This window comes from Aquarana catesbeiana, linkage group LG07 (assembly GCF_042186555.1).
Source record: "Aquarana catesbeiana isolate 2022-GZ linkage group LG07, ASM4218655v1, whole genome shotgun sequence".
NCBI lineage: Eukaryota > Metazoa > Chordata > Amphibia > Anura > Ranidae > Aquarana > Aquarana catesbeiana.
Genome location: NC_133330.1, coordinates 281,154,141 through 281,167,986, shown reverse-complemented (window position 1 = coordinate 281,167,986; position 13,846 = coordinate 281,154,141). Strand labels below are relative to the sequence as shown.

The 13,846-nt window shown below is 45.1% G+C and overlaps 1 protein-coding gene across 2 annotated transcripts in view; it reads left to right on the top strand.

Moving 5' to 3' along the window:
* The window catches only part of BRINP2 (BMP/retinoic acid inducible neural specific 2), a 553,098-nt gene that overhangs the window by 70,228 nt on the left and 469,024 nt on the right, over positions 1 to 13,846 (top strand). For both annotated transcript variants that reach the window (XM_073593405.1, XM_073593406.1), the window contains one exon: positions 5,494 to 5,789. In XM_073593405.1, coding sequence (XP_073449506.1) covers positions 5,545 to 5,789 — 245 coding nt within the window. In that variant the 5' untranslated portion in view covers positions 5,494 to 5,544. The remainder of the gene's footprint in view (positions 1 to 5,493; positions 5,790 to 13,846) is intronic.

Here is a 13,846-nt window from a genome sequence, read left to right as displayed (position 1 = left end):
GCGACCAGCAAAAATAATTTTACTGTTAGGGGTCCCCACAACTTGGGAAATTTTATCAAGGGGTCACGGCACTAGGAAGGTTGAGAACCACTGCCATAGACCCACTCCTAAACCTAGTGGAGAGCCTTCTCAGAAGAGTTTAGGCTGTTAGGTGGGCCAACTCAATATTGAACCCTATGGGCTAAGATGGGGAAGCCATTAAAGTTCATGTGCGTCTAAAGGCAGACGTCCTAATACTTTGGCAATATAGTGTATTTAGTGTCCCTAACTTTTAATGAATACAAGTTTAGCTCTTATTTTTATTCACCATCATTCACCCTTTGCAACATTTGCTGGCTATCTATATACAGTATAAGCACAAAAAGAAAATGCCTTAACACTGTAATATCTTAATAAAAGAGCTGTTAATAACACACTCAATAACACTCAATAACACTCACCCTGCGTAAATTATAACTCTCAATATCATTGCAATCAGCATTTTAAGAATGTTTATTCAGTTGGAACGCCTAATATATTGTGGCAAATCCAGGCAGGTGAATATTCTTTGATTTTTGTCAAACCTTCATAATAAAGATGGCTATACACCAGTAGATTTTCAAACCAAATTTTTTACTTTAATACCGAAAACCACATACACTGTTAGAAATTCATTTGTTTGAGAACAAATGTCCATCCTGCTCCTTCAAATGTTCTCGACACTGCGTTTGAAAACGACCATCAATATTTTTTGTTGCAATTCTTGAATTAAACATTGTGCATTTACTACAATACTCAACAGATGTGAGCATAAACACCACAAAGAACCAGCATGGGCTCGCAAGAGTTCACCCAAGCAGTAATTTTCCAGTACCAGCTAACCATGTCAACCAATAAGAAAATTGAATGAACGAACATCTTAAAACAAAACATTGTTAACAAAATTCTACTAGTGTATAGCCAGATTAAAGGGTACATTCACCTTTACAGAAAATCTATAAGGTGAACTTACACTGGACCCCCTCCCCATCCCCCCTGGTCCCGCTGTACCAGAGTCCTGTGATCTCCTGCTGTCAGGCACTGGGACGCCGTTTTACCGGTCCAGGGATTCTGGAAATCCTCCTGGCTTTCTCTCCTCTCTGTGGTAGGATGAGCTAGATGGATTCTGATTGGTCAATGCCATACATGTGAAGTTGCTGACCAATTAAAATGCCTCTTGTCCGTACATTCTGAGAGGTACGGATAGAGCGATGAAGCGGCCTTCCAATGCCCGACAGACGCTTCACCAGTCCGGGGATTCAAAATCCTCCTGGCTTCCTCTCCTCTATTCGCATCGCTGATTGGACGGGTTAGACAGATTCTAATTGGTTAGTGCCGTCCATGTGACATACTGACCAATTAGAATGCTTCTTGTCCGTACACTTTGAGAGGTACGGATAGGAGATTAAGCCACAGTGATTTCAAATCCCCGGACCAGTAAATCAGCGTCCTGGTGCCCCCCCCCCCCAGAGTCCATATGGATAGTGTCTTCTCTTCTTTTTTTCCTTTCCTTTTTTTCTCTTTTTTTTTAGTGCTTCTTGCGATTTCTACAATTTCTGCTGATATCTTTTCCCTCCTCTTTCATGACTTCATCCTTCTGTCCATCCCGGTATATCCAACTTTGAAACACCTATTTCCTTACAGAAATGTTCTAAGTCCTCTGGGTATTTTAGTCTACCTTAGATCTACCTTCTTTCTAGGCTACTAGGGACGCCGGGAACCCCCAGTTATATTTAATATTAGCCGTTCTCATTTGAACCAATAATGGCCAAAACAGTCTTCTTCTTTTCAGTGTTTCTACTGATAGATCTGTGAAGATTTGAAGTTCTGCACCCTTGTATTTTAGTGGTTGTCTATCTCTCAATCTCTTCCATATCTCTGCCTTATCTTCATATAGCTGAAATCGTACTATGATATCCCGGGGTATTTCTGCATTTAGATGTGGAGGTTTCCTAATCCTATGCACTCGGTCTATTTTGAGTTCTTGTTCTTCTCCTCTGTCCAGTAGAGGGTTAAATATTTCCTTCATAGTTTTTTTCAGATCTTCACCTCTTTCTCCTGGAAGCACTCTTATGCCGTGTACACACGGGCGGACTTTTCGACCAGACTGGTCCGACGGAACGAATCCGTTGGACAATCCGACCGTGTGTGGGCTTCATCGGACTTCCGACGGACCTTTTTGGTCAAAAATCAGGCGGACTTTAGATTTGTAACATGTTTCAAATCTTTCCGACGGATTTGAGTCCGGTCGAAAAATCCGCTCGTCTGTATGCTAGTCCGACAGATGAAAACCGACGCTAGGGCAACTATTGGCTACTGGCTATGAACTTTCTTATTTTAGTCCGGTCGTACGTTATCACGTACGAAACCGTCGGACTTTGGTGTGATCGTGTGTAGCCAAGTCCGTGCGTTCGAAAGTCCGTCGGAAATCCGTCAAAAGTCTGTTGAAGGTCCGTCGGAAAGACCGTAGGACCTTTGATGCCGAAAAGTCCGCCCGTGTGTACAGGGCATTATCCTTATATTCTGGTGTCTGCTTTGGTTTTCTTGATTTTCTATTCTGTAAAATATTTCCCTCTGACTGGTTTGCAGAGTTTTAACTTGTGTTTTTAGTTCTTGTATTTCTGAGGCTTGCTTTTCGTTCTTGTCCTCCGTTTCCTCTACCCTTTTTAGCAGATGACCCAAGTCAGCTTGCTTTGTTTTGCGATTTTTGTCTTAAAAGAATTTTCTAATCTTTTTTCTAATCTTTCAAACATCTCTATTATTTCTGATTTGGTTGGCAATTGGGCATAAGTATTTGGCTCTCCTGCGCCTGCTTCGTTGTCCATCCTGTCGTCTGCCTTAGTTTTTTCTTTATTCCTCCTTTCTTTTTCCCAGGCTTTTTTTTCTTTTCTTTAGTCACTTGCTGTTTTTCAGGGACAGGGCTTTTTGGGTTTCCCTCTTTTGTTAAATATGTTTGGATCGTACTAGTGTTCAAACTTTCCCTTTGGGTTTTAGGCTCGGTTCCTTTTGTAGTTCTGCTTCTCATTCTAGTGTTTTATATAGATAAGAAACAAGACTGGTGCAGGGTTTTCACAGTCAACAGGGTTTGCCAATGCACCTGCTAGGTTTTCCCGTTCAGCAAGGTTTCACAGTCAATTTGCCGTGCATCAACAGATTTCAGGGGGTACACTGGGGCAGACACACGGAAGCACATGTAAAATTTTTCACGGTCGGTAAAGTTTGCACAGGCAAATGCAAGATTTTCACATTTAACAGAGTTTCACCCTCAATTACCGGCCCATAGGCAGGTGCAGGGTTTTCCCATTTAACAGGGTTTCATATTCAATCACCCGTGTGTAAACCCTGTTAGCAGGGTTTGTGAAAGCAAGTTCAGGGTGCAGGATTTTCACTTTCAACAAAATTTCATTATCAATTACCCTCTCGTCAGTAAATTGCGAGCATGGCTTATACAGAAAAAAAATAATTCTTGCTTTTCACAGTCTATTTGCCTATTCCCCTCTAGGTACTTCCATTGGGGATCACACTGGAACAGGCAGGGGGATATATGTACCAAATTTTCACATTTAACCAGGTTTACAAAGTGCAAGTACATAGGTTTCTTCTTCAACAGAGTTTCACAGTCTACTTGCCGTGGCATAGATAGATTTCTTGCTAAAACCCATGTGAAAATAATTTTGATAAAATAAAGAATAAAAAAAAAAAATCAGTGTCCTGGTGTCTGACAGCGGGGGATTCCGGGACTCTGGTAGAGCTGGACAGGGGGGGGTTAGGGAGGGGGTCCAGCGTAAGTTCACCTTATACATTTTCTGTAAAGGTGAACTTACACTTTAAAGCAGTGGTTCTCAACCATTCTAGTGCCGTGACCCCTTGATAAAATTTCCCAAGTTGTGGGTACCCCAATAGTAAAATAATTTTCATAGCGTGGGTTGTCAGCACCCAAGGCAAGACAAGTAATTTGCACCCTTAACCCACCCCTAGCGCTCCCTGAGTCCCTTCCACTCGTACAGTATTAAAACCCCTTATGGTACATTTTAGGATGTACTACTCTCTCTTTGTTCTCCTTTCTTTCCCTTTATCTCTCTCTATCCTAATTTCTTGTTTTTTTGCCCCATCCCTCTCTCTAGCCGTCTTTCTTGTTCTTTCTCTTATTCTTTCTCTCCCTTTTTCTTTGTTCCTCCCTCTCTTTTCCTCTCCCTTCCATGTATTCTCTATTTTTATTCCTTCTCTTACTCCTTGGTGGGGGGGGGGGGGGGGGGGAATGGGATAAGTGGCAGTGCTGGCAAGGAGTTTGGATGAGTGGCAGTGCTGGGGGGGAGTTCTGATCAGCCAACTTAGGTGCTCTTGATTAAGGTCATCTGCTGATCTGAGAACTGTAGTGGGGACTTTTAATGGCAACTATAATCACTGGTAGTGTTACTCACTGTGTCTCCAACTTTGTGGTGTCTCGTAGCAGTGACACCTATGCCGAAATCAGGAGATAGGGTCTCCTCCAGCCCCTCCCACTTCACATTCCTCGCCTGTCAGCTGACCTCTAGTCTCTGCCCCCCACCCATGCCGTGAACTGAATGGGCGGCTGCGAAGAGGCTTAGTGGGCGGTCATGGGCTCCAGGAACAGCCCACCTGGGCGGCCACAGGCTCCAGGGACAGTTTGGGAGAGTGGCGTGGGATTCAGCAACAGCCCAGGATTCGGTGACCCCTGGCAAATCCTCATTCGACCCCCAGGTTGAGAACCACTGCTTTAAAGGAAATCTATGGCCACAGCATGCACTTTCATTTTATAACATCAGCAGTGCAATAACATTACAAACAATAGTTATTTTTGACAATCCAATATAAGCTTACTTGAAAAATCACCTTTCAGGTTGTGAATTCTGTCTGTCTGCTAGCCATCCCTTACAATAACTTCCTGGATTCCCTGCATGCTTTGCAGTTTCCCCTCTGCTGTTTACTTTCCATTTCTAAGGACTACATATCCCATGGTACCTTGCTGCCTGCAAGCTGCGATTCCTGTACTGACTCCGTCTCCTGAAACTCCTCCTCTCAGCACCCATGTAGCTCAGAAGGCAGGCTCTGTGAAATGTGTGACACTGCAGTTCATACTCCAAGGGCATAGTGAATACATGTCATAACATTTAGTAAAGTAAATGTGTGGGGATCTTCACAAATTACAAGATCATTCAGATTAATAGTGGTAGTCTAGAAATAATTGAAATGCAATGTGGAAATGAATATATGATTTTACATTTTGACCATAGATATGCTTTAAGTCCCTAATGCTTTATAACATGGTCGGGTACAATAATACATTGGAACGTTTTGCAGAAAGTGGAATGGAATGAAGTTAAATGAAGATTGAAACACATCAATAAATAAAAAAAAGTTGTATATTTCACCATCTAAAGCATGTGACTTATGACTAATATGGTTTGCATGTAGCTTACCCCATTGTTCTTCTTTTTGTTTGTTTCCTTCCAGGGAGAGAGGCTGTGAGGGGGAGAATGAAGCATTTCGCTGCGTACGAGAAGCATGAGGTGGCACCTGTACACCCGCTCTGATTGGGCATGGCTGGTGCTGACTTGGCTGTCTGTAATGCTGTGTTTGGCATCCGCCACAGCCACAATTCCTAGGCAGCATGGCTCGGCTACGTCACCTGGGCAGTCATCGCTCGACTGGTTGCTTAGTAACAGGGGTCCCTTCCATCGGTCCCAGCAGTATGTGGACTTTTCTGAGCGTTACCAACAAGGGTATACCACCAGGTATCGAGTGCACAGGTGAGTGTATGTGATTGAACTTATTTTGTGTGCTAAAACTAGATGATGAATTATGATGTACCTTACAATATGTTACAATGATTTCCTGGGTCATTTTGCTACAGAGTTAAGGTAAGAGCAGAGTTTGCCCTGCCCTGGGTCAGAGTTAAGGTAAGGTAATCTAGCTTGTCAAACGCCATGTTGCCATGGAGGACTGAGGTCCCATTTGCTTTTTGGCTTCATATTTTATGAAATCCGTACCATTTAGAAACAGCAAGGGAATGTGTGTGCCATTTTTCTATATGTAATTTTTAATGTTACCACAATCAAGGCATACACAAACTTAAAGTAGTACACACACATTTTTCAAATCACAACAGGGGAAATGGGCATTATGGATGTGCTCAATTACAAATGATTAAATTAGAATATTGGTTGTCTGTAAAGGTTCTCATGTACAGTATTCAGGTCATGGTATATCTAGTAGAGGTTACATGCATTCAACTAGACTGTAATGTTGAAGAAGTTTCATAGCTTGTCCAAGCCACTTCTTCAGTTCCAACTAATGTTGGATAGAGTGGCTTAGATAAGCTACGAAACCGCAATTAAAACTGAAGAAGTATTTTGGATGAGCTACAAAATATCAGTAAGAACTGAAGAAGTGTTTCTGGATAAGCTACGCAATATCAGTTAGAACTAAAGAAGTATTTCTAGACAAGATACAGAGAAAATTGAGTACTGTCCGTGATACTTTTTTTATTTGCACTAACATACAATTTTTCAGGACAAGCTTTCGGGGTATGTCCCCTTCTTCAAGGTCCAAGCAGTACTGATTCACAAATTTTTAAGCAGAATGTTAAAGAAAAAGAAGAGAAAAAAAAAAGAAGAGAAAACCAAACACATACAAATCAATGGTAATAAAGATAGCAGCAGAGTTAGTGAGATAAGACAGAGGGAGAGCTAGGGGGGAATGCAAGGGGGGGGGATGCTAATCACAGAGCGGTCGTAAAACTTTAGCATAATGTGTAAGGAAACCAATATCTAAATTCAGGCCATTATTCTACGATATAGCAGTTAGCACGGAAGAAGTATTTTCAGATAAAATATTAAACATCAGAACTGAAGAAAGTGGCCTGGATAAGCAACGTAACATCTTCAACATTACAGACATTCTCCAGTTGAATGTGACTAACTACTACTAGATACAGTAGAATATTGGTTCGCTTTTGTACTTTAAAGCCCAGCCGTAACTCTCTGTGCACCATTAGGACCTCTTTCAGGTTTCAATAGTCATCTGTGTCCCAGTTGTGGAGATTTTCCCTTACTTCCTATCAGCACAGGAAGTGATGACCAGTCTCTCCAATGAGGACACAAAAAAAGGGCAAAAACAAAAACACATTTTTAGTGGAGTGGGGAAGAGTTATAAGTTCTGACAGTTTCTTTTTTTATTTTTGCCGCCCATGCCCTTATGATATTTAGTTCTAAGTATTCATATTTATATACATTTTGGATTTAATTGGAACTGCATTGTGGACTTGTTAGAGATACAAGCCCTGGGAGTACCACCCTGAATCATGCTTCCTAGTTAGTCACTGACCTAAAAAAGCATGTAGAACAGGAGTTCTGACTTTTCAGATTTCATTGGCTACATGCTTGTTCTAGGCCACAGACTGTGAAGATGTCAGAATCAAAATGACAGGTGGCACTTATGACTAAAATTATACAATTATGCCTTGAAGTGGGTTTGTACCCACACGTCTAGGGTTAACTATTCATTTTATCTATTTACCTATCAAATACCTTGGTTGGAGGCAAGGCTGGCAAGAAGGTTTCCAGTTCTGCTCTGGTCCGAGCACCCTTGAATGTGGTTACAGAGGTACAAGGCTCAAAGTAGCACGCTTACTTTTTTTTTTTTTTTTTTGAAAAACCAGTGGCGTGCAAAACACACCCAAAAACTTTCACCTGGTTTAATTCCCCAAATTTCCAGGAACTGTGGCCCCCATTAACACCAATGGAATGTCCCTCTGTCAGCTCAATCAGGACACATATTAGAGGTTTTAATTTGTTTAGAAAAATGTCATAGGAAAAAACAATATATAGTTAAATAGTTACATAGAGAAAGTTCACACAGCTTAGTAATAGGAAACATTTTGAATACTTGTTCATGTGCAAGGATAACTGAAAAGAAAAACATGATTTTTGTATGAATATCAAAGGTGGATGACTGAAGTGAACACAACTTCTTCTTATTCATTAAGCAAAGTAGCTAATTATTCATTCCCAGCAGCAGTAGGAGAGCATAGAAAGATGTTTAGGTGCTGTCGGTGGGGCCAGAATTATAAATATAATTATAAATATATAATAAATATATATAGAATTATAAATATATATAAAAATCATAAATATGATATAAAATCATTTTTTTTAAATGTTTAAATCGTGAGGAGGGTTAAAACTTCTGTCAGGTTTTTATTTCTATGTGGGTTTTCTGTTTCCCGTTGGGGAGATTCACCCCCTATTTGTTCTGGTGACCATGCAGAATGCAACACGTATAGGAAGCCCTATATGCCCCCTTACAGGCAGCACAGGGGCTAAGTGGTTAGCACTTTCACCTAGTAACAGTAGTGCAGTTGGTTTGAATTCCACCACAGCACTACCTTCACAGAGTTTGCATGTTCTCTCTGTGCCTGCGTGGGTTTCCTCCGGGTACTCCAGTTTCCTCTCACACTCCAAAGACATGCTGGTAGGTTAACTGGCTCTTGTCTAAAGCCGCCCTAGTATGTGTATGTATGAATGGGAGTTAAGGACCCTTAAGCCCGGTACACACTACAATTTTTTTTTTTTCGTGACCTGATAGTTCAGGTCGGTGCCGTTGTACTTGACTGACGGATACCGATGTCCTTATTCCCCTAATACCAAACCACGTCCATTCCTACCCCAATAACTCAAACCACACCGAGCTTGGAGTATAAAAGGCCGTAGTGGCCTAATTTTTATTTAACAAATAATTTTATATCAAAATATAACATATAAAACATTATCAATCATAAATAGAAAAACATCAACAACAAACAACAACATCTGTTAAAACAACCTGTTTGATCATCAAGCGTTGGTCTGAGCAATATCTTAAAAAATCCTCCGTGTCCATAACAGGACTAGCACTGCGGTCCCATCAAATCTATCAAAAATAGGCCTCAAGCCGACAAGCTGGCTCAGAGACTAGCAATGACCGCAGTGCCCCATTATCACTTCCCGGTTAACCTCCGTTAACCGGGAACCACAATCCTGAGCCATAGCAACGCTAGGCTCCCAAAAAAGACTCTTACTTTTACCATCCACCTTCTTTTTGCCCAGACCAACGCCCGCCACAGCACCCAAGAATAACACCTTAATCTTGGGTGCCCCTCCACACCCGAAGTGCTCTCTGTATGCCATCTTGTAGCCCCAAGGCCCACAAATCAATTCCAACCTCGTTCAAATGCACTCCATCCGCTCTTAAATACCGCCATGTCTCGAACTCGAGTTCCAAATGCCTGACCGCCAGCCCACCGTTATTTACTACAAACTTGCTAACTTCCCTATTTATTTTTTTACGTGCCCTGTTGACCCCCTCAACTGATCTCGCCATCCTCCAGGAAGTCCGGGCCACCATGTCTGACCAAACAATCACCATTTTCGGAAAGGCTTCTCTCAACCGCAAAACATCCAACTTGATGTCGCGCTTCAGGTCCACCATAGATCTAATACCCAGGTCATTACCGCCAGCATGTATTACCAATACATCCGGCGGCCTATCGCGCTGTGCATAACGATGCACCTCCGGCACCAATCTGCCCCACAACATGCCTGGGATCCCCAGCCACTTTATGCACGCTTCCCTCCTGCCAAAACCCAATTGCCTACCCTCGTGTCGGGCGTCCCCTCTCCGAGCCCCCCACGCCACATAGGAATGACCCATGATCCAGACCATCCCAGGCAGCGAATCTGAAATAGACAAAAACACAGGAAACCATACTATAACCAACAACCCTATTAACACTTACCGAACCATACCCATATCTCTATTACACCACAAATAATTAACCTACAAACTAACCACCAAATTGGGCCGCACATAAGATTGAAACCTCTTGGATTCCCATCTACCAATCTTTTTTACCATCTCCTCCCCCAATCCATTCCTGGCTGCTTCCGTGGCTGCTCCTATCCCGAAGGAATGTGACGAGAAATCCTTCTCGGTCAGTCCTAAACCCCGGATACATTTTGCAAAAACTGCCCCAAATTGGAATCTGGCTAAACATTCACCACCTGAATGTACCAAAAGGGGGCCCATTCCAGCCGGGCGCAAACTCAAAAACTCCCGCACTGTCCCAACTGGGCACAACACCGAACCCACAACCGGATACACCCTAACGATTCTGCCCCTTCCCAGTTGGTCGGTCTTTGATTTTCTCAAATACAACTGCAAGGCTTCCGCCTCACACTTCACATCCTGATAATTCAGCCCTCCCTGTACCTTCTTGGAAGGGCTAACCAACTCCCCTATTCTAAAGGCCCCAAAAAACGCTAATAAAAAGGCTACCTTGAACAACAGCACTTCATAACCTGAAGAGCACACCCTCTCCAGTTGTGCTATAACACCCTGCAAAATCTCGAATGTCACCGGCCTTCTCACATCCTTCTTAACCCAAGCCTTTCTGTAACCCTTCATTGCCTGCCGGACCCAGAAGTCTTTCGTAAAATCCATCTGACCCTGCAACTTGAACAGAAATGCCAACCCAGATACATTCTTATTCACTACAGCTGCAGACACACCCTCCTCCATCTTCCTGGCAATGTAGTATATCAAGAGCAACCGCACCTCTCCACCCACCGGCTCCTCCCCGATTTCATTCACAAAATCCATCCATTCCTGCCATACCCTGGTGTAAGCCGCCCACGTAGACCCACTTACCGAGTTCTTTATCCATCCGGCGATGAGGCCAATGCTATCCCCCACAACCAGTCGGGACAAGGAACCCCGTGTTGCTCCGCCTCCGGCGCCAACTCCCGGAACCTTTCCCACTGGAAGCGAGACAACGCATCAGCTATAACATTTTCCACCCCTGGTAAATGGACCGCATGAATGAAAACATTCAGTTGCAAACAACGTAGTACCAGATGTTGTAATAGCCTAATCACTGGCGGAGATGATGCCGTGTTCCTATTAATTACCTGTACCACACCTAGGTTGTCCCCGTGGAAACGCACCTTCAGGTCCCTGAATGATGCTCCCCATAACTCCACCGCCAGCACCACCGGAAACAACTCCAGCAGCACCAGGTTTTTTGTAAATCCTGCTTCCAACCACGACTGAGGCCAAGGCCCAGCACTCCATTGTCCCTGAAAAAATGCCCCAAAACCGGTTGAACCTGCGGCATCCGTGAACAGTTCCAAGTCAAAATTGCTGACCGGACCAGCCATCCAGAAAGCCCTCCCGTTAAAAGCTTCCAAAAAGGTGTGCCACACCTTTAAGTCCGCTCTATGTGTTTCTTTTAATCGAACGAAATGCCTTGGCGATTTTACGCCGCTCGTGCTGGCCGACAACCTGCGACAGAAGACCCTCCCCATTGGTAATATGCGGCATGCAAAATTAAGCTTACCCAATACCGATTGTAGCGTCTTCAGTCGCACTTTCCGCAAACCCATGAGCCCCGCAATTTCCCTCTTCAGGTCCTCCAGTTTATCGCCCGGCAACCGGCATTCCATTGCTTCCGTGTCTAGCACAATGCCCAAGAACGTGATGACCGTACTCGGTCCCTCCGTTTTGTCAGCCGCCAATGGAATGCCGAATTTGTCTGCGATATGTTCCAGCGTAGCCAAAAGCACCGCGCAGATCCTTGAATCAGCTGGGCCCATGCAGAGAAAGTCATCCAGATAATGAATTATAGAATTCACACCTGACACCTCCCTAACTACCCATTCCACAAACGAGCTGAACTGCTCAAATATCGCGCACGATATAGAGCAGCCCATTGGTAAGCATTGGTCGACATAAAATTCGTTGTTCCAATGACATCCCAACAACCGAAAGCTGTCCGGGTGTACTGGCAGCAGTCGGAAAGCTGATTCCACATCTGCCTTTGCCATGAGAGCCCCCTTTCCATACCGTCGCACCCATCCCACTGCCGCATCAAATGATGTATAGGTCACGGAACACTCACCCCGGTCTATCGCATCATTGACCGACCCCCCTTTTGGGAAAGATAAATGATGGATTAGCCTGAATTTTCCTGGCTCCTTCTTTGGGACCACACCCAGCGGTGACACCACCAAATTATCCAACGGCGACACCGAAAAAGGACCTCCCATCCGACCCAATGCAACCTCCTTCCTTAGTTTCTCAGAAACTACCTCCGGGTGTTGCATGGCTGACTTTAAATTAGGCGACACAGGCGGGATAACCGACAGATTGCACGGTATCCTAAATCCCACTGAGTGCCACCGCCCCGGTGCCTCCTGCCGGCGGCGCCCACGCTGTTGCAGGGCCCGAGGGAACCGTCCCTGCTCCTTCAAAGCGCTGCAGGAGCTCCCTAATGCCTGCTAAAAACCCCCCCAATGCTGTAGCCCCCCCACTGCCTGACACCCCCGACCCACTGCTGCCCCCGCCCCTCACTGAAACCCCCGTCCCCCCCACTCTGGCCTGACTGGAATTAAGGGATAAAACATTGGACTCACCAGGCTGCACAGGCGTAGCCTCATCAGCCGGAACAGGGATCTCCACCGCTGCCGTTCGCTTTTGCTGGGGTACCGATTCTTCCTCCGACCCGGACCATCCACCCGTTCGATCGCCGCTTCTCTCTTCTTCTTCCTCTGATGAAGGCCCACCCGGCCTGGCCGCCGGGGTTGCCGCCGTGACTGTGGCAGTACGCCCCCGCCTCCGCGTGTCAGAATTCACACCTGACACCTCCCTAACTACCCATTCCACAAACGAGCTGAACTGCTCAAATATCGCGCACGATATAGAGCAGCCCATTGGTAAGCATTGGTCGACATAAAATTCGTTGTTCCAATGACATCCCAACAACCGAAAGCTGTCCGGGTGTACTGGCAGCAGTCGGAAAGCTGATTCCACATCTGCCTTTGCCATGAGAGCCCCCTTTCCATACCGTCGCACCCATCCCACTGCCGCATCAAATGATGTATAGGTCACGGAACACTCACCCCGGTCTATCGCATCATTGACCGACCCCCCTTTTGGGAAAGATAAATGATGGATTAGCCTGAATTTTCCTGGCTCCTTCTTTGGGACCACACCCAGCGGTGACACCACCAAATTATCCAACGGCGACACCGAAAAAGGACCTCCCATCCGACCCAATGCAACCTCCTTCCTTAGTTTCTCAGAAACTACCTCCGGGTGTTGCATGGCTGACTTTAAATTAGGCGACACAGGCGGGATAACCGACAGATTGCACGGTATCCTAAATCCCACTGAGAAACCTTCATCCAACAATTGCGCTGCTTTCTTGTCTGGGTACCTACCTAGAAACGGCCGCATCTTTTCCACTCTCACCGGGGTCCTCCCTTTTGTTTGCAGTTTCTCCTTGCCTACCCTTTCCTTGTTTGAAACACCTTGACCCCGGGTGGGATCCCCCACATCCTGAACACTCATGCTTGTACTTACATGAGGTTCCGAACCTGCAGGTCCCGGCGTTGTATTGCCAACAAACCCCCTTTTTGTTTCCGACCGTATGTCCCTGGGTGGAAGGTCCACCGGTCCCTCCTGGAAAAAACTGGTTGGGGGCCCTCGTCGTCGTCGTCATCAATCTCATCCATAGGCTGATGTCCTTGTGATCCCAACGGAGCGCCGGTCTGATTGCCCTCCGTTGACGGAACTGTTCATCGTACCTCAGCCACGCCGTGCCCCCATAAACCCTGTACGCCTCTCCGATAGCATCTTGATAGCAAAATAGAGCTGAGCAATGCTCCGGGTGCTTCTCCCCTATTACACTTGCCATAATCGCAAAAGCCTGCAACCAGTTTGCAAATGTTCTAGGGATCAGCCTGTACCTCCTCTTCTCCTCGTCCTCCTT